Here is a 20,402-nt window from a genome sequence, read left to right on the forward strand (position 1 = left end):
TGCGCCCTGACAGCTCCAGCACCGAGTTCATCCCAGGGGATACTCTGCCTTCTTCATGGCTACAGCTGGCAAAGCAGAGGCTTCTCCGTTCCATGCAGCCAGCAGCCAGTGAATGAAGGCACAGGAGAGCCTCCCCACGTATTGTGTTGTGGTTTTTTTTATTGAGAAACTGTGGCAGGGAGCAAACTGCCTGGCAGCCAGTGCTGGCTGTACCAGTGAGCTCGCAGCCTTATGGTGAGATCCTGCCCAAGCAGCGTGGCTCCATCTCAGGGGCATCCCTGCTGAGCGCTAGGGGGTGTGAGACCTGTGTGCATTGCACCAGCTCCCCAGAAACAGTCACAGACCAGCAGGACTGCTGTGGAGCTGGGCTTTGTGTCCAAGTGCTTCAGCTAAGCAGCTCTTAATCCTCCCTGTGGCAATTACATCCCTCCTCAGCCCTCTCTTCTCTAGGCTAAAGAAGCCCAACTCCTCAAGCATCTTGTACAACATGTTCTCTGGCCCTGACCATTCTAGTGACCCTCTGCAGGACTCTCTCCTTGTACTTGGGGTCCAAAACTGGACACAGTATCCAGATGTGGCCTCACCAATGCCAAATAAAGGGAAATAACCACTTCCTTTGACCTGCTGGCTACACTTACATGATAACTTGGGTTGGAAGGGACCTCAGGAGGTCTCTAGTCCACCCTCCTGCTCCAAGCACTATTAGCAAGAAGGGATATCTTTTTTGGAGAGAAGCAGAACTGCCCTAAGCCCAGCTAGGTTTTTTTACCCTCTTCGTAGCATTACCAGGAGGGACTGGACACCAGGGATAAAGCATAGCACTACCAGGGGGGACTGGACACTAGGGATGAAGAGGGCTGCAAATTCACTGCAACCTGAGGGCAATGCCTCCAGCTCCATGTGGGCCCTCATGTGGTGGTGGAGGATCAACAAGAAAGATGTCGGAGCAGGGTGCAGGACGCAGAGCCATAGCAAAGAGCCAGCCCACAGCTTGACATCGGGTCAGGAGATGGATGTGGTCTCAAATGGGGCAGATCCAAGCAGGTCCTGGGTCCTGTTTGGACCTGGGGAGGTCTCATTTTGGGATTCTCACAGAAAGTATATGATTCTGGGTCTAGCTGGTGCATTGCATCCTCTGTGATGGGAGCTGATTGGGAGATCCCCAGAAAATTTGGATTGAACCTCTCTTTGCAAGGGTATTTTAGTGCTACCTTTTGCGGTCCCGTGACTGAAATTAGTGTTGTTTGGAAATAAGAGAGGGGAGGCAGCCATGTGACAGGTCTAGAGAGGTGACAGGGGATCCCCATTCATGAGGATGCTAATCCCCAGGGTGGAAGAGGGCCTGAGCAACCTGATGTGGCTTTGAGGTTAACCCTGTTGGGAGCATGAAGGTTGACCAGAGACCTTTGTCTGTAGCAATTCCCAATCCACTTGTCCTGGCAATCCCCTGTGTCCTCCCAGCTGCCTCTGTTCTCTGTCCCTCCTCCCTGCAAGTGAAACAGCTCTGTCATTCATTGCCTGCTCTCTAGTCCCTTGCTAAGCCCTCCATAATTGCCAAGCTGTTTTAACATGCTGCAGGCCCTGATAATGAAGGAAGGAAGTTTGTTTCGTAATTGGATTAGCACTGCTGGGAACATGCTCTTGCATGGTGGTCAGGGCTGAGCTGGCATGGCCCCCGAGCCTTGTGCTGCTCTGCCTGGTTGTGGGCCAGCTTGGGGCTGCGCTTACTCCTGCACAGGACTTCACTGGCCAAAAGATGTAGTCTTGCAGGAGGAAGGCAACCAAGAGGGGTGAAAGGCTGATTCAGGGCAAAATTTGAGCTTGCCCTCCTTGGAAGCTGGGGTGTGTTTGCTGAAACTCTGTCACAGTCCCTAATATCTCCCACCTGCTTGGAAATAAAACACTTGGGTTAGCCTCAAGCCCAACATCAGCCTCATCACCCACCCCAGCACAAGCCATCAGGGCTCCTGAAGGCCTCATAGGCTGGAGAGCATCACCAGTAACTGATCCTTGCGGGACTGGGTAAAACCCTCAGATGTGTGTAGGGTGTGGTCCATCATCTCTGCTCCCTCCCTGTCCCTCTGGCCTGGAGAAGTTCCCTTAAGCCCAAGCCTAGTGATTAGTTTAAAACCCCAGCCCTAGCAGTGATGCGTAAGTTGCTTGTGTATCACTGCAAACAGGGCCCTGTATTCTGTCTCCAACCACAGCAATCTGCAGAAGGATCAAATAACCCAACAACTCAGCTGCCAAAGTTTATAGCAAAGCAGAGAAATTTGTTCCTGATCCCTGCAGGCTACCAGCAAACCGTGCAGTGTAGCACATATGTAGCACACACATGCACATGGCACACACATGGCCCAGCTGAATGCCTCCTTTCAAGTCTTCTTGTAAAGACCAACATATTTGACAGAAGAGGCAAGTTTCAGCTCCTAACTCAGAGACCACCCTTGCTCAGTCCCTTCGGTATGCTTCCCCACCATCATCTCAAAGCAGTTACTTGCTCCTGGTACCCTGTTTGAAAATTGTCCCAAAACATCCATGCTTGGATGCCTCCACCTAATTTTCAGTCTACACTTGTGAGCAGTTCTCTCCTTTTCCTTGCACAATTTTGGAGGCATGTCTCCAAAACAGCATGCTCGGGCAGATGTTCTAGGTGAGATCTGCCCAGTGCCTTGGTAGTGATGTGGCTGTGTCCCTCCCAAAAATGCATCCCAGACATGATGACTCCACACTCCCAGCCCTGCACTGCTTGCTATTAACATTAGTGGGGTCATCCCAAGACTGGGATGGAGGAACAGTGCTAGAAGCATCTCTTTGCTCAGAGATACCCCTTTTAATACAACCTATCATTTACTTGATTAGCTGGCTCATCCTCTGCTATATCCATACCAATGACTTCCAGCATTGCAAACTGGTTCATATTGGGTGGCAAATGAAACTCCTCCCTTAAATCTAACCAGCCTAAATGCACTGCATCACCTTGTCTAAGTTAATTATCAAAGAAAAATCATTATGTTACACTGAGACAATGCATCTGTGATAAATTCTGTTTCCATTTGCCTTCCTCTCTTGAATCTGGGTTTCCTTCAGGGTTTCCTCAGAAGGGCATGAAAGTCTAGATAAATTTTAATCCCTCTTTTTCCTTTTCTGGATGTGGGAGGCACATTTGCTGCATTTGTTTGCTATTTCAGCCATATCCAGGTTATCCTAAATCTGGTCCTTCCTTCACAGTGAGGTGACCTTGCTCCTTTCCTCCCTGAGTTCATGCAGCACCTCCTGGTTGACCCTCATCTCATGCATTCAAAGTGTGTCCTCATCTGGTGGTCCTGCCTCAGGCATTCTCTGTCCTTCACATCATGCTCAGCCTGATAACCCGCACAGCTAAAAGTCTTTGTCTTAATTTCCAGGATAAATGTATGCATGCTGAATTTTTCTCCATTAAATGGCAGCGCACAGCAAGTCCTGATCTGTGCCTGCATGGGACTGATGGGCTCTCTGCACGTGTGTCCTCTCTCACTGTTCCTGTATGGGGTAGCCTTGCTGCGCGTGTACAGTGCACTGTGATGTACTGCCCATATGCAGGATTACAGCCTCTCTGCGCATGCACAGCACGCATTAAGGGTTACCTCTCTGCAAATTCACAGCACGTCTGGTTTTAGTGCCTGCGCTCAGTGCACTGACTCTGACCATGAACAGCATGTCCGGATTTACAGGGAAGGCTCTTGCATCTCTTTGCCTCTTTGTAGATCACCTTGAGTCACTGCTCACACATGCCACTGCCCCTCTCCAAGGGGAACAGTCTGCCTGATTTGCCCCTTGTGCATGTGGCAGTCTTGGATTTACTGCATGTGCAATGGGTGGGCACTCCATGCAGTGTAGTGTGGCCTCCATGTGCTCACAACATCCTAATTTATTGCACATGCTTTCCCATGCATGTGCCTTGTGGCCCCTGGGCAGGCACATCAGAGCGGTGCTTTCTGCATGTGTGCAAGGCACTAGCATCGTGTCCTGACGTCTGAGCAACCCCCAACTCTAGCTGGTAATTTATGGTAAAGACTGCGGGCTCTGTGCTGCACCTAATTCCCTTTTCCTTCTGCATACGCAGGCTGTCCAAGCCTCCTCTGCCACCATCTGCTCTGCCCCTCTCGTAACTGCATCTTACAAGGGCTGAGATGCAGCCTGGCACCACCATCCTGGCTCATGTTCTGCTCTGGAAACTGTGGGCTGTGTGGTGACTAGGTGTTAAAGTCCTGCCAGAAGTAATGGAGGGTGTCTGTCATGGGCAGCAAGTCTCGGCGTCCTGCCAGATGCCATTTAAGCTAGAGTCCCATGTGCTCCCCAGATTGCAGCCCCAGTAACTAAGGTCTTCTCAGGGGATGTTTATGGGATCCCAATGACTTCCTCTAGTGGCTTCTGCCTCCCTGGCTTGGGAGAGCAAAAGGGGAAAACTGGAATATCAGAGACCCCAGAAATGCTTCAGAGGGCAGAAGGGACCATGCGGTCCAGAGGAGAGTGTTGTCACTTGAAGAAGTTGCTGAATGTGCCTATCCAGGCCTACACCAAGAAAGGTGAGGAAGGTGTGACCCACAGCCATGGCCTATGGCAGCCTGTGAAGGAAGCATGGGAGAGGCAGGGTCTCCCATCCCTTGCCCTGGGAAGGTCACCAGCCCTGTTTGTGATGATGGTTACCAGAGCATGCAGGGAGAGCTGCCAGCTGGAGCTGGTTGGGGCTGGGAAGGAGGAGGTACAAGCTGAGATTTCTCCAGTTTGTTGTAGGGAAGGTGGTTCCTGGTTTTCTTCTTTTCCAGAGAGGGGCTGAGTTAAAAAGCATCTTGCCCTCTTCTGCTGTGACTTGTACCTGAGCTCCCAGATGCCGCAGGCTGGGGGAGGTAGTCCATGTGGGACCAGGAAGGGCTGGAGAGTGCATCACCCATGTGGTGAGGGCTCTTGCCCTTGCATTTGGCTTCCAGCCAGTCCCAAAGGAAGCAGCACATCATACACCAGAGCAGGCAAGAGAGCAAGTACAGGGATGTTCCCCAGTCCCCTCCGCATCACAGACCACTGCCCTGCTTGGCTGAGGGTCTCTCTGAAAGTCAGGGTGACCCCAGGCTTTGTGGCTCTGGCACTGCTGGCCCCGCAGACAGCATGGTAATTTGCGCTAGCAGCAGCTGCTCCCGTTATCAGCACCGTGATAATTGTTCCTGCTGGGCTGGTCCCACTCAGGGCCATTAGCAGTGAGATCCTTTATCATTGTACATTTCATTCCCATCTTGGCAGCTGCAGTAAACGTCTGGCTGTCAGAGAGGCTGAACGCCCATCAGGACACAAGGTTGGGTTGCCCTGTGGCGGGTGATGATTTTGACATGCTCGCAGGTTGCTTGGGGTGTGGAGTGGGAGCATGTCTCTCCCATGGCTTGATGCAGGGATGAGACGGGGTCTCTCATGGTGGTGCCAGGAGCAGGGGACATCCCTGCATTGCGCTTCCCCTAGCTTTGCTATCCATTCAGCAGTGCCGCTGATCTGTCCATGGTCTCTGCATGTCAGGACGGGGCGGGCAGGGACAGGCTATCCCTCCCTGATGGTGGAGGTGCTGCTGATTTCCATTTAGATAGAGGAATTTCAATCTCAGCTTGATGTTTCCTTGCCACGGTGCAACTCAAGACCCAAATTTCCAATTTGCTTCCCCACGCAATGCCAGATGCTTTCTGCTGGCTTGGGAACTGAAGCACATTAGAGATGCTGCAGCCTGGCAGAGGCGGACAGTCAAGTATGTGAACATGGATGATTATATGTATGTAGCTCCACGGAGCAGCTGGCACGTATGGCTTCTCCGCACTCAAATTTGCTGCACTGCCTGCAGCCCAAAGCGCTCCCATTGCCTCTTATTAGCTCCCTTCTCTACCCCTCTCCAGGGACAGGAGATTAAAACTAGCATCCAGAGTTGGCCCCCGAGATACAGGATCCAAATTACTTGGAGGTCAGAGGATGGTCACACAAGGGGAAGTCACCCAGATGACCATGGCAATGAGGGCAACCAGCTATTTCTGTCTTCCAGTGGGAAAAATGCAAGAAGAAATTCAGCAACGGGATGGGGGTGTCCTTGTTTGCTGCCTACATCAAGGACATGTTCACCTGCCCACGGATAGGTGGATACAAGGAAGCTTGTGATCCTTATGTGGTCTCCCCCACCATATACTTAGCATGTCTGTTCCTGTAGGAATAAACAGCACAGTTTCGCTCAGCCAAAAATGTGACAGCTTGTGGAAAAGAAGCTGGAGATGGTTGGTGGGGGGAGCCACAACCTCACGGGTGATGCCCTCCAGTTTGGAGGACCGGAGCAGGTGTCCACTAGCAATGAAGAAACCCTTGAGAAAGGAGCTTGGCTTAACTAAATGGAGAGGTAAGGGAGGCCACCGAGAGGCACCTTCCAGTGAGCTGAGGGCACGTCCCAGTGCAGAGGCCAGGTAAGCTTGGAGGAGGTACGCATAGGCACGCAGCAAGGCAGCCCACAGTGAATTCGAAGGGCAACCTGGGGAAGACACTCAGAAATCACTGTGAGTGCCGCGTTACGGGCCTGGGGGGCAGCAGAGAAGACCTCGGGGGAGCGGGAGGGTGAGGGTGGAAGAGGCCCGGCTGCCCCGCCGAGCACCCCCCATACCGCCGGGCAGGCCTCAGCTGCGGCTGGAGCGCGGCTGCCACCTGCCGGGCCAGGGCGGGAGGAGCAGGGCCTGGCCGGGGTCGAGCCCGCAGTGCGCGGGACTAGGCCTTGCAGCAGCGAGGGGAGGCACTCACGGTGAGGCAGCGCGGGGCGGGGCCAGGCCGTGGTGGGGCGGGGCGCCGCTATGTCGGAGGCGGTGGCAACAGCAGGGATGGCGGTGGCGGCGATGGCGGAGGCGCGGCTGCGGCGGAAGCAGCTGCTGAGTGCAGAGGAGGCGGAGTTGTTCGAGCTGGCGCAGGCGGCGGGCAGTGGTCTGGACCCAGAGGTGTTCCGGTGAGCGGCGGGGGCGGCTCCCGGTGCCGTTCGTTCTGCCGAGTTCCGCCGCTGACGGGTGTCCCCGCAGGGTGCTGCTGGACCTGCTGCGCATGAACGTGGCGCCGCTCGCCGTCTTCCAGGTGCTCAAGTCCATGTGCGCCGGGCAGCGGCTGCCGCTGGGACCCGAGGGCGGACCCCTCGCCGCGCCGGCGCCGCTCCCCACCGACACCCGAGGTAGGCGGCGGGCGGGGGGATGGTGGAGGTGGCGGCTGAGCTTTCTAACATTCACTGAGCTTTCTAATCCCTGTGTCTCCCCGCGCAGAGCCCCCCAAGGATGGCCGGGCCCCCGCCCCGCTCCTCCCCGCCTCCGCCCTGCGGCCGCCGCGGCTCGGGGGCTGCCCGCCGCTCTCCCGGGCCTCCTCCGCGGCCTGCCCGCTGCCCCATAGCCTCCCCGCGCCTCCTGCTGGCCGCGCCGCTCGCCGCGCCGTGGGGAGGGGTCCGCGGGCCGGGCTGCTGGGCCCGAGGCGGGGCTGGGCCGGCCCCCGGGCGGCCCGCTCGGTGTGAGCCGCAGGGCCGGGCTCGGCGGGGTCTTTGCGCGGGGTCCTGTGGGGAGAGAGCCCCGTCATCCCCGGGCCCGGGCCACTGCACCTCCTGCCCGCCGCCCACACCCTTTGTTCTTGATTTTAATTATTTTTAGGCAGCGTAGGGCGCTGGGTGTGGAGGAGCGGTGCGGTATGTCTGGGGCTGGGGGAGGTTGCAGCAGGCACTTGTGCTGGATTTTGTAGCTTCCTGGCTCTGCCCTCCAAGCCTTTAACAAAAAAACCCCAAATCATTAGTACACAATATTACACAATACTGTTTCATTTGTGTCTAAGTTTTTTAAAAAAGTAAAGTTTCTGGTACATTAGGAATCTCTAGAAAATGAGGGGAGCTGTGATGCTACCTCTGCTCTGTCCCCGTGTACTGTGGTGGCTTCTGCCACTCAGCCAGCAGTTTCCATGCCCAGTGGATGGTATTTAGGTGGGAATGTGAAATGGGAGGCTGTGTGGGATTCTTGACTAAAATAGTGACTGCTTTTGCATGTAATTATCTTTCATTATTGCTCTAATCTCGATGGACAGTAACAAATGTAGCCCTGAAGCTGTGCCATATATATAAAAAATTTTTTTTTTTTTTCAAAACAGTTCTAATAAAACTTTTACTTACTCCTTGAACTTGCTGAAGTGACTTTTGGCTGGTAGCTCGCAACCTCTGTGGATTAATTCCAAAAGGTTTAAAAAGAGGTAACTAAAATAAGTCCACTTTCACTAAGCTTGAATTCACTGTGAAAAGGCTCTCATTTCCTTTGTGCTCAAAAATATGGTAGAACAGGGCAATGGCCAAAACAGCAAGGTTTTATCATCATTGTCTGTGGTTGCCGAGAACAAAATTGCATGCCGAAAGCGCGGCTTGCTGCACACCTCAGTGCTGCTGTACCAGAAACATGGGTGCGCTTGTTCACCCAGCGAGAGCATAAAAATGGCTGAGGTCAAGTCGAATTGTATTGTCGTGTCCTGTTCTTCCTTCCTCTCTCTGTTTCAGGATGAAGACTCTGTTGTAGCTGATGGGTCTCTGTTGACCCATGATGAATTTTGAGGCAAAACTTGAAAAGTAACTGTCAGCAAGGACTGTGCTGGGACACAGAGAATGGGGCAAGAAAGAAAAGCTTTGGCGGCATAGGTAACCGGAGTGGGGTGGGGGGAAAGTAAGGTTTCCCTGTCATGATAGCGTGCTACCACTTAGTCTAGTCTCACTGCTGAGGCTGCCTTGGTGGTAGGGGGTGTTTATTCTCATGACTGTGCTTACAAGCCTGGTGGTAAGTCCTATAGAAAGTTAAGGTGAAAGGCAAGATTCGTTTGATCAACTATAAGCAGTCAGTTTTAGGGTAAGGTCAATTATGCCACAATCTGAGGCACCTTTACAGTAGCAGAGCCTGCTGCTTCTGGTATGGATTCCCACATGGTAAATGGGTGAGAATAACTTTATTGAGCAGCCGAGGGTGGCTGCACAGAGACTCCGAGGAAAGTTTGCTAAAGCCCAAATGGGAATTGGAGCGTGCGGATAAAGCATCCAGGACTCCATGGACTTCATTGTGAACAGGTTCCCCTTTCTGAAGAGATGCTCTTGATTTAAGAATTTCTTGCAGAGAAGTTGATTGTGGTAAAGGAAACAGCCTTACATATGATTGAGAAGTGACTGAAGATGCACAGGGGGAAAAAAGACACCCAGCTGACTACTTTTTCCTGAGTAAAATGAGAGGTACAGCACTTGGATATTTTAAGTAAGAAGCAGCATGCTATTCTGGTACCATGTTGAGAGGAAACATCTCAAAAGAGCAGTGATTTTGAACAAAAGATGCTGTTAAATTTTGCTCTGTCTTCTCTTCCTTTGTTGGTGCTTCAGGTGTGATGGGCCACTCAAACCATGAAGGAGCTTTGGTAAGGTTTTTGTTTGTCTATCTGTTAATCTGGATTAGCTTTTGTTCTCTCGTGTATGCTGTTTCTGTGGCAATTCCTGTAAAAATGAGATTTTTCTAGCACTGGGCCACTGCCATGGGCTAGTTTTGGCTAGTAGTAGGCCAGCTCAGATTTGAAACTGTCAGATGGCAACTTGTTTGTCAATCAGCATTAAATTCCTCAAGAGGAAAAGCCAGAAACCCTAAGGAAGAGTTGATAGCCCTTAATCATTGCCTTCTACCAGCCTGAGGTGCTGCAAGCACCTTAGAGAGGATATGAGTTTCCAGGAACTAGTATCTATCTTGGGAGCTTAATTCAGTTGTGCCTGCATCAGTCCAGGGTGCTCATTCTGCATCTTTAGCAGAGCATCTCCTGGTCCAAGATGGTCCCTGAGTCAGATTGAAGTCCTAGTGTCTCCGGCCAGACTTCCCACTCCATAGTTTCCCTTTAAAATCTACGTATTGCATTGTCGAGCGCACTGTGACAAGCCCTTGGAACTGAGCGTGAAGTGCAGTGAAGGTCAGAGAAAGATGGCACTAGCTCTGTGCTGCTGATGGTAAATGTTCACAGCATTAGTTTGGCCTTCAGTGTCTCCTGTTAGTGCTTTATTTCACATCGCTGCTTTATTTCACAAGGCTAAAATATGTCTTCAGGGCTAGTTGATGCACTGAGATCACCGGATCATACGCAGCTTAGTGAGACAGGAGGATCATGCCCACCAAGTCACAGTTTCACTGCAGACATGGTAAAATGTTAAATGCTGAACTTGGATTTGCTCTCTTTGCAAGCTGGTGCTCAGTAGTGATGACAGAGGGGCACTTTGGCCTCCTCTCTCTCCTCACACTCAGTCCTGACCAAATTCTGATGGGCAGCACTTGCATGCCTTGCCAGAAGGTTTGGTCTTCCCAGCTATGTCGGGGTTTTTTTTTTTGGTTCTGTGGAAGTTTGTGTTATATTAGAGCCATATCTCACGTTGAATGAAAACTTCTCTTTTTAGTTTCTGTCAGCCCAAGTGACTTTGCTGTTACCCAGCACGCACTGATGTTAGACAGCAGCCAATTCTGTTGTGAATAAAACCACCATTGAAAAGCTAACTCTCTCGGAAAATTCTTTGAGCAGAACTTAAGCTCAGCAGTGGCTTATCACAACCTTATTCCTGCGTCCTCATTTTTGTGAGTATTAAGTACCGGTAAGATCTCATTAACATTGAGAACAGGATGCCTTTTGTCCAGCTCTCCTTGTGAGGATATGTTTCTGCAGCCTCTCAGATGGAAGGCAGATGTCTGCACTTGCTGTGATTTAGTGAAAGGAGAGGCTATGTTAGCTCAGTGGCCAGCGTGACCTAAGATGGGCATCAGGTGCAAGCAAACAAGCTTCTGCAGCTTTAATTGCAGCTTTGTGCAAATTTTGGCTAGCTTATGTCTGACTCCGCAGTGCTGTATAGACACTTGGAGCGATGTGCCTGGCGTGTCTGAGGAAGATGTGTAGGACTCCTGGTTGAAGGTCATGAAAACAAACAGGTGTCTAGAGAGATCTCGCAATTCATGGGAATTGGTAATGATCTAAAGCAGAACTGGGCCATCAGTGCCAGTCTTGTCTGTGTTTTACTGGACCACCTTAGTCTGAATTAGGATTTGAGCTATCTGTAGCTCAAGACAGGAATTTGTTTTACTGTAGCCCTTGGGGGAAAGTGTGTTGCTGAAATAAACATCCCATTAAAATCATCGTATCTTCAGCAGAGTAATTTTCTTTCCTTAAATTGGGGAAACAACCAGCTAGCTCAAATTGAAGAGGAGAAGGAATCACTCCTCATTCACTGAGCTTTCTAGTTCTGGGCACAGTCCAAGTTCATTGTTCAGGAATCGGGTAAGTGTTAATAGCGTGACTGGGGGTGTCCTCTGGGCTGGATCTGTTTGGCAGAAGCATTTGGCTTGCCTTGCCTCCTTTCCCTTTAGGAGGTACTGCAGGGAAGGGGAACAAAGCTGTATCTGCTGTTGGCCCTGCCATCTCTTGTTGGAAGATGCTGCTTCCGTTTAAGAAGAGGATGGTGCAGCTTCCGTGCAGGACTAGGCATTTGCAGATGGGAGATGCCTCCTCTGCGCAGCTGGGACTTGTCTGCTGATGAAGCCAGAACTTCTTGGGCTAATGCAAAGAACAGTGATTGTCCTATATAAGCTTGCCAAGCTGCTTTGCACAGTGTCTGTCCTTCAGCTCTGCTTATCTGCTCTTTCTCCTTTGCTTCCTCCTTTGTCAGAAGACAGACAAGTGGCTGAAGTAATCCAAGTCTCACTAAAGATTAGCCAACACTGCTCTGCTTGAGTTTTATCAGTAACGATGAGATATCGTCTTAGGCTTCTCAACCCATCATGGTGCAGGGAGGTTTTTTTTTAAAGCAGCTAAAAAGACTGTTAACAGCATTTCTGAACAGCACTATTGGCGGTGGGGGGGAGGTGTGGTGTGTGTGCCCCCCCCGGTAGTTATTTCAGCTTTTTTACAGCTAAAGCAAGAGGGAGTCTGATATGAATGACTTAATTTTGTGTGTTCCCGTAGAATGTAGCCATGGTGTTCTGCATGGAGCTGTGTTTGCTGGTAACTGAATTCATGATAGCTGGCTCAAAATTACTATGTTTGAGTATTGATGGAGCATCCATCTGGCATATTTAGCTAGGTACAGCTTCATGCAAGTTGCATTCAAAATGATTTCTCAACAGTTGTTGATTTGGGAGGGAAAGAGCTGATTTTAAAGAGAAAGGATATCCGGGCAATTTCTTTCTGTGCGTGCGAAGAGGAAGTGTGCATACCCGTTAAGACAGTGGTGTTGGTTTTGGTCTAGACTAGGTAGGTGTATAGTTTACCTTTGTGTAGTTAAATGTGCCATTTTCTTACAGATTATTTCCATGCCTTCTGTTCCCATCAGCCAACCCTCAAGCCCCTGGTGGTTTCCCTGGAGTTTTCTGCCTCTGTTGACAAGCATCTGTCAATGCCCTGCTCTCTTTTCTAGGCTGATGAATATTCTTTGATGCTTCTCTCATTCTTTGCACTCCAACTGTTTTTTCCACATTCCCCACTTCCCCAGCCCAAGCGTCTTCCATAAAGTTACTTCTTAGAGCTTTGCCCCAGCTACTAAATGTGTTGTTAACATGAGCTTGCTTTTCAAAGTCTTGTCTCCATTGTGGACCTCTCACCTGGTCTATGGATTTTAAGGCTGCAAGGAACCATTGCAGCCTCCTGTTGTGCACAGCAGGGGTCAGAATGATTTCCTACCCCGTGAAACTCTGCGTCGCACTTAGGTGCCTGTTGGAAACGCCACTGGGCCCACCACCAGCCATGGGCTCGGTGAAGGGTTCACGGGGCGTGTTTTCCTTGTCTGCGTGGAAAAATGTGCTTTTGAGAATCGTAAGTTCCTTTTCTGCCCCTGCATTTGTAACTACTTTCTTCCTGTGTAAATACTTGGATATGATCAAGGTCTCTTCTAAGCGTTGCTTTTTAATTATTTCCTAAATATTCCTCTCTCTACTATGCAGCTTGTTGCCAACTTTGCCTTCCCTATGTGTTTGTCTTGCCATCCTTGTGTTTTGTAGCCTTCTCTATTCACCCCTTTTTCTCACTTCGTATTTCTTGCACTTCCTCTGTGTTGTCTGTCTTTAGCTGTGGTCAGCCTTTTGGGATGATGACTGTTGCTGCAAGGACCCACAGTGACTGGCATCACTCTTGAGGACTGCTGGCTAGCCACGCTAGCTGCTTTGCCTTCCTCTTGTACTCACCCTCCACTTACTCAGCCTTGAATTATCTCAGTGTTCATCTTGATGTGGGATTTGTAATGCAGACTTCTGTATTAGGGAGATAAGGTAGCTGATAAGGATAATGCTACATGGAGCTTTGATATGGTGGAGGGAATCCCCCCAGAGATGCTAAGGATTTCTCTTGAATGTATTTAATTTGATTTTTATACATCATACAGTGAATTTTTGTGTTGGTTATACTGGCTATTATGCTTTAATTGTAGATTAAATATATCCATGGGATCTAACGGATAGCAATGCCTTCTTAAATTGTGCCACGCACCCGTAAATGTTGTAGCTGGACACTTCATGGTCTGTATGTCTTCCCTGGAAAAAAAAAAAATCCATGGAATGATCTGTAGGTGACTTGCGTGACTTAATCAAAGGACTAATACAGTCCTGATCATGGTTTTCTTACTTAGTTGCTTCACTCATACTCAGTTTTTTTCAATACTTCATCAATACCACTCCAATAAGTGGATTTCCTAAATTCACTAAAGAGCAGTTAGATTGCCTTCCAGATCTTCGTCTTGCAACTCTCACTCCCTCTAACTCTTTCTACCATAAGCAGTAGAGTTCAAACATTTTGAATTAGAGGCCTTTATTCTTGTTTTGTGAAACGATGGACATGGTAATTACATGGGGCAAGAAGTTTTGTGTTCAGAGCATTCCTGATGTGGAGTTGTTGCTTTCCCTCCCCCTTTCCCCCAGGCTCCCATTCCAGCATGCACTTTTTTAATTTTAACTTTTCTGTATTGTAGGCATTTCTTTAGTCCATCAGCAACTGAATAGTTTCAATTTATAGACCTTGTTCATCTTGTGATACAGAAATGATGATAAAGTATTTTCTGGATTGCAGGTGCTGATGTCAGTTATTTTACAACTGATTAAAAAATCTCTCAGCTGTACTGTGCTTTCTTGGATGATTGAAGGTCCCTTGGAAAAGTTCCAGCTCCTTTCCTCTCCTGGGAGGTTATAATAAATTTTGATACTCTCAAAATACAGGTGATGGGTAGTGAAGTAGTCTGTCTGCTGTTTCTGCTGAAATAGAAAAAACAGCTTTTATTTATTTTTCCTTATCCCAGGAATAACTTGCAAAAAGTCTAGGCTAGAATGCTTAAAACCTGATGTGGACCTAGTCCCAAAAGAACAGGTGGCTTCATTGTTCCTGTGAAAATATACTTTGCTCTGGGTAATGTACTTTGAAAACTGAAGTCTAGACATACTTGTTATTTTATTGAATCTCTAGCTTTTGAATGGGGAAAAAGCTGTATTGTATGCTGTGATGCAACCTGTACTACTTTCTTTTCAGAAGGAATCTGTTAAAGGCTTCCTGTCTGAATAACTTTTTTTAAGGGAAAAATTGTATTATTTGAGGACATGCTTCTTCCATATTCTTTAAGTGTGTTATGTTCTTTGCAGTGCTGTGCACATGGTGGGAGCCTGTTGCAAACTTGCCAAATGATTTAGCTATGAGTACGTGGCTATGTCTGTTGGAGGAGCTGGTGGCTTTTGAACAGGCTGCAGTTCAAGAGGAAACACTGTGTGCAGATGTATTTCCTGAAAGTATTGGGATCCCTTCAGTAGCCTGGGTGGTTCTGTGTAATGTTTTTATATATAATCTAGGTGTGATGGACATGGATGGGCAAGTTAACGCAGATGGATGGCTAAAACCAGGACTTGGGTGGCATTGGCAGCGCTGTCAATGTGAGCAGGTAGCAGAGAGGACTGGCAATCTCTAGCCAGTGTATGTCTCTCCTGTCACACTTTCTCTGCAGAAGGTTTGCAGGTTTACCTGAGGCTGTGAGGCTTCCTCTCTGCTGGGTATTTGAGCTGAACACTGCACTGGGATAATTTTTTTAGTATATCTTTTCAGGCTGATTTTCAAGCTTTTTTTTTTCTTTTTCATGGTCTGTGAGGCAAGAACTGACAGAAAAGGGATTTAGAGGAATGCTGTAAATGTCAGACTCATCATGTGTGGCTTTGTGGCAAAGTAGTGAGATGTGAGTTAGTGAGTGACAACTAATTCATTCTTCACCCCCAACCAACCAAAGACACACTCAGAAAATCTTATGAATAAGGACTGAATACAGCTCTGAGAAAAATAAGGGACCTCCTCTCCATCTTCTCTTTGTGTAATGGGGAGGAAATGAGACTATCCCAAGTGCAGTGGTGAAAACTAGTAAAATGAGGAGCAGCCAGGAACACAGGAGGATTTGTAGGGAAAAGGCTGGTGCATTTCATGCTGATCAGTGGATGGGAGAAGAGCTCCTGTGGCTCTGCTGAGCAGCCTTGAAGGGAGCCATCTCTCAAAAGAGTGGGAGAGATGAATGAAAACCTTGTATTTGATAAACCTTGGGTGGTTAAGTTGGCAGCCTCCCAAGGTAACAGAGATACTAGAGTAAGGGAGAATCCATCCATTGTGTAGATGAGAATGAAGTATTATTTCAGAGAGTTGCCTTGGAAAAGGAATGTCAGATTGATCAGACTAATGCAGACCTTTGCTCTGGGAGGGGGGGAATTGCTCCAAACCCACCCTCTTAACCCACCCTCAGACATCTCATTTAGAGGCTTCTTACCTGATGTGTTAAACTGAGGTGTTTGAGCACCTAAGGAGGCTTGTCAGTATCTTGAATAGGATCTGGGACTTGTTAATTTAAACTTGCTTTTGTAGGGGCATCTAGTAATGCAGTTGAATACATAAACTGTTTCGAGGAAACAGGCTTGCTGGAGAAGAGATGAGGATGTAAGTTCTGTGCAGGTGATTTGTGGGCCTGTGTTGGTCTCAACTTATTTTGTGTTATCTTCTTTCTCCAAATCCTTCTCTTCAGATAAGTGTTTGCAAGAGAAAACATGTGCTTAAATAATGACCCTCTGCTCAATGCATACTTAAGCTCTTAGTTAACTGCTTTGGAAGGTGCATTTGAAAACCATCTTCTTATTTTTTCCTCTGTTTCAAAACAATTCAGCTGGGTTTGTTGAGACATTCTGCCAGTCTTACCTGCCCTTCTTACTCTGTCTTCTCAGGGAGGCTGCTTTAGCAGGGGTCATGTTTTGGTTCTTGATAGAGCCCAAGGTGCCGTGTGTGTATTAGCTGTTAAGGATAAGGCAGCAGCTTTGAAGACTTGAGAACCTGCCGGTTTGTGTTGCAGAAGAGGACTACTTGTGATATTTATGTAGGGTTGCGAGCAAGACTCTGCAGGGCAAACCTGTCAGTCTGGCAAAGGATCAAGTATAACGAGCCACAGTCACATACTGGGACTGCTTTGGAGAGTGAAGTCTAGCTGTGTCTGAGTTTTTTTCCATGGTCAGGAGGTGATGAGATTTGAAGTGAGTCCCATTGCTGTGCGCACTTCTGGTGATTGGGCAAAAGGTGTCTCTTCAGTCCTTATGGTAACACGTAGTGATTACAAGGACTTCTGCTCTTACAAGCTTTTTTTTTTTTATTCTCACCTAAAACTGAGTCTTTGCTTATCTAGAAAGGCCAGCTGGTTTACTGTGCCTGGTGTAAGCCCTACTGTGAGACAGAAGCAGGAGCAGGATTTTGGAGAATTTAAATCTACTCTCGCAGCTGTTCTAGCCCATAGTTGCTGCCAATATGCTCTACGGGAGATATTTTGAGACTGTTGCAGCCCTGATATCCCTGATTGTATTAAAAGTAAAAGTACTAATAGCAATTTATTTATTTACCAGCAGGAGGAAAATCTGTAGTCCCTGTTACTGCTCAGAGGCAGGAAGGGATCCCCTGGCAAAAGCAGTAGGTCGAGTAGAGAAGAGGCTGAAAGAGAAGAGTTTTAGATTTCCACTTCTGAAAGCATATTTGGGGTTGGGGTTCCTTTCCTAAATCTGATCGGTCTTTGCTTCCCTCCTGCTTGACACAAGAAGGTGCTGCTTCCTCCCTCTGCCACTTAAGGCTTTCTCTTCTTGCCCTGTGCCGCCCTGCAGACTCCTGCCTCAGTATCTGGTGGTGGTCCTCTCCTAGAGGTGGCTGTAGCCTTTTGGCCTTGGGTTTTGTCAGAGATGATCAGCATTAATGTGTCCAGTGAGCAGCCTGATCACAGTGGACACTGCTGTTTTTAAATGGGGGGAGCTAGCAGTCAGAGGTAGGTAGGGCACACTTCTGCCACTGCTTGCATGCATATACCATTCTTAAACTATGTCTGGCTCTCGAGATAAATGCGTAGCTGCTTCTTTTGGAGTCATCTTTGGGGAGGGAGGTATTTGATTAGGCTCTGTTTTGGCTTGACTCTTGCACCTGTAACTATTTGGGCTGCAGTTGTTCTACAATAGCCAGACACATCCAGCATAAGGACATCTTGTGTCACCAAGGAAAATACCAGTGGGATCCGTCTGTTAGTCTGCAGTACTTGAATTACAGAGAGATTGTGTTTGTTTGATGTCTTTTGTGCTTTGTGTTAATTGACCTTGTTTATCTCTGATAGTTTTTTAACTGGCGGAAGTGCACAAACCATGCCCATCCTTGCACACTTCATGAGCTGTTCTTGACTGGTTCATGGGTCTAGATAGGATGCTTCCAAAAATATAGTTGTTTTTTTATGCTGTTAAAGTAACTGATTTGTTTTACTGTGATTTTTGAGGCTAAGAGGATGGAGGGCGTGTGCTTTGTCTGAGCACAGCTGCTCTTCCATAAAGTGATTCTTTCTTCCCAAGTCGTTTCAGCTAGGTCAGAAGATCAAGGGTCTGACTCCCAGTAGCGCTTAATGGAACTGTTGTTTTGTGCGTGCACATGGTTAGAGTTGTATGCAGGTTGAGGACCTGCACTCTTACTGGATAGATGCATGTGAGAAATGGGAGGGCATTCACCTGTAGAGATGTCCTGGATTGCTGAAAGCATTGTGGTGAACTATAATGCTTTTTGTTCTTGCCAATTTTTCTCTCAAATACTGTGGGGTCATGTATTGTCTTTGTGCAACTTGTTTGTTTTCATGGACAATACTTGCCTTAGTGAAACTGCTGAAAGTGCTTGAGCTACAAAGAAAGACTGCAAGGCTGGTTGACTGGCTTGGGCTGAAAACTGCTCGCAGATCACTAGTGTGGTTTGCAATAATGGACTTTTTATGAGCACCTGACTTGGCTGGGATAAGTGAATATTTCTTTTGCCACCTTAGTCTGTCAAATTTTACAGATATGAAGGGGCCACATACTCTTATTTGGAAGTTCTCAGGTTGTCTTTCTGGTGCTACAAGTTGTTAACTTGTGGTATTGATAGGAGTCCTGTTCTCAGACAGCTGCTCCAAGGAGACAGGACGGTTTGGTAAGTAAAACAGACATATCTCCAGTCTGTGTGCTGTCCATAGCACAAATGATCCAAGGTGATGATTTCCAAACCATGCTCATGGAGACTCCAACATGTGGAGTAGCTGTTGGTATTCTGGAATTTGCTCTAATAATGATTGCTAAAATGTCACTCTTCATTTTAATTGCATGCATGTAACTACAGTAACTACAGGTCACTGTATTCCTGTGTTTTGTTTCCTCCTTGCTGCTATTAATTTTTTATGATGCTTCTTGGAGCTTTAGTAAAAGCTGTGACCCTTTTGCCTCATGTTTCTTTTATTTTTGTTGTCTTTCGTAGTGTGAGTCCTACTTCTCATCTGAAGTAGTTCTCTCCAGTGCCAGGAAAAGTCAGTCTCCCTCACTTATCCCCTCCTGTCATTTGTTTGCAGCACACCTTAGTATGACACTCTCCTCTAGCTGAATCCAGCAGGGTGGGCTGTGTGCCCCTTGCCTCCCTCAACTTCTACCTTTCTACCCATTGCTTCTCTCTGCTGTCACATTGCATTTTAGAGATGGCCTACAGAAGGATAACTCTTATCTTCTGAACACAGTAAGAAAATCTGTGAGTAGGTCCTGTGTAGGAGTCTGAGCTTCTGGAAACCCCAGAAAATGATAGGAAATCCAAACTTGTTCATCAAGACACAGAAGTGACATGAAGGGAAGGATTTCTGATCTGATAATGTGACTGCAGGCTTCAGAAACTGATGGACACTGGCACATCGGTTCACTTATCCCAGCCTTGAGGTGTTAGATGCTCTTCATGTTCTTCTTGAAGTGCTATTTGCAGTGCTGGTGTTCCTGTGTCAAATGAAAGCAAGTGTTTAAAGAACGAAGTGGCTGGTTACTTTGTAGATTAAACCTGATGAAAATTAAGAATGCTCCTACTGCAACTTGTTTTGGTTTTCTGATCCTGATACCTGTTGAGGTGAATTCACAAATTCGCTTTCTGTGTTGGATGCTGGATACGTTTGTAACATCTAATTCAATGTTGCCTTTTGCATGATTTCTTAAGGAATGCTTGTAGCTTTGATGCTGTGTGGGTGACACGTAGGGTTGTGACTTGAAAATTAATGTATGTATTTGTTTGTTCAGGGAGAAATAAAACCAGTTCTGCTGTCAGCGGAACCCAGGTTCTAGCAGAAAGGAGCAGCCGGGAAGGATCTGCCCAGAGGATGCCTCGGCAACCGAGTGCAAGCCGGCTGCAGAAAGCAGGAGCTTCTGGAAAGAGCAGTGGAGGAGGCAACAGTACCTAAATAAAGCCTTGGAACCGATGTATTTTGATGCTTGACAATGTATATAAACTGTGCTTGTTAAAACTGCTTGTGTTGCGTGTATTAACCTGACAAACATGATTTTTAATACGTGGAACAGAGCTGCTGTTTCTGATCTCCAAGACTTCCTTTGGCAATGCAGACTGCTAGGGATTACCTGAAGGCACCTGGGACAAAGAAAGAGATGTGAAGCCTAGAAAAGCCTGGAATAGTGCCCAAGTTGCTCCAGAGAAGTAATGACTCATCTTACAAGCCAATGCTTCTTGCTGTGTCTTTCCCTAAAATCCATGTTGATATGTTCACGCTAGTTGTAGCACCAGAAAGTCTGGTTGGCTGAATTACGGGGTGAATAGTACTGAGGAAGGTCATATATTAGTATCACTGAGCCCTGCAGTGATGGTAGCTTGCACTGGAAACCTGCCTGTCTGGTGGGGGTATGTTCTTGTACTTTAACTGGTGATTGGTCTCTTCCATTCATGTGCATGCTCATGTGGGTTTTAGCACCTTAATCTGAAAACCAGTTTGACCGATCACATAGCATAATCAAACAACATTTAAAAACCCAAATCCAATAATGCTGATG

The 20,402-nt window shown here is 47.9% G+C and overlaps 1 protein-coding gene across 1 annotated transcript; it reads left to right on the plus strand.

Annotated features, from left to right (window-relative positions):
* The first annotated feature begins 6,834 nt into the window (after window positions 1-6,834).
* On the plus strand, window positions 6,835-19,864 carry LOC140656165 (mitotic-spindle organizing protein 2B-like). Its single transcript, XM_072871518.1, has 3 exons — window positions 6,835-6,991; window positions 7,062-7,207; window positions 19,641-19,864. Exons 1-3 carry the CDS (start codon window positions 6,843-6,845, stop codon window positions 19,799-19,801), a joined length of 456 nt encoding a protein of 151 aa, XP_072727619.1. The 5' UTR covers window positions 6,835-6,842; the 3' UTR covers window positions 19,802-19,864.
* The last annotated feature ends 538 nt before the right edge of the window (window positions 19,865-20,402 follow it).

Source organism: Ciconia boyciana, chromosome 8 (genome assembly GCF_034638445.1).
Source record: "Ciconia boyciana chromosome 8, ASM3463844v1, whole genome shotgun sequence".
NCBI lineage: Eukaryota > Metazoa > Chordata > Aves > Ciconiiformes > Ciconiidae > Ciconia > Ciconia boyciana.

Bases quoted from the DNA above. Each gene is read 5' to 3' on its own strand.
- LOC140656165 (XM_072871518.1), top strand. From the start codon at position 6,843: ATGTCGGAGGCGGTGGCAACAGCAGGGATGGCGGTGGCGGCGATGGCG. The intron at 6,992-7,061 runs GTGAGCGGCGGG...GTGTCCCCGCAG, and splicing joins CTGGACCCAGAGGTGTTCCG to GGTGCTGCTGGACCTGCTGC. The intron at 7,208-19,640 runs GTAGGCGGCGGG...TTGTTTGTTCAG, and splicing joins GCTCCCCACCGACACCCGAG to GGAGAAATAAAACCAGTTCT.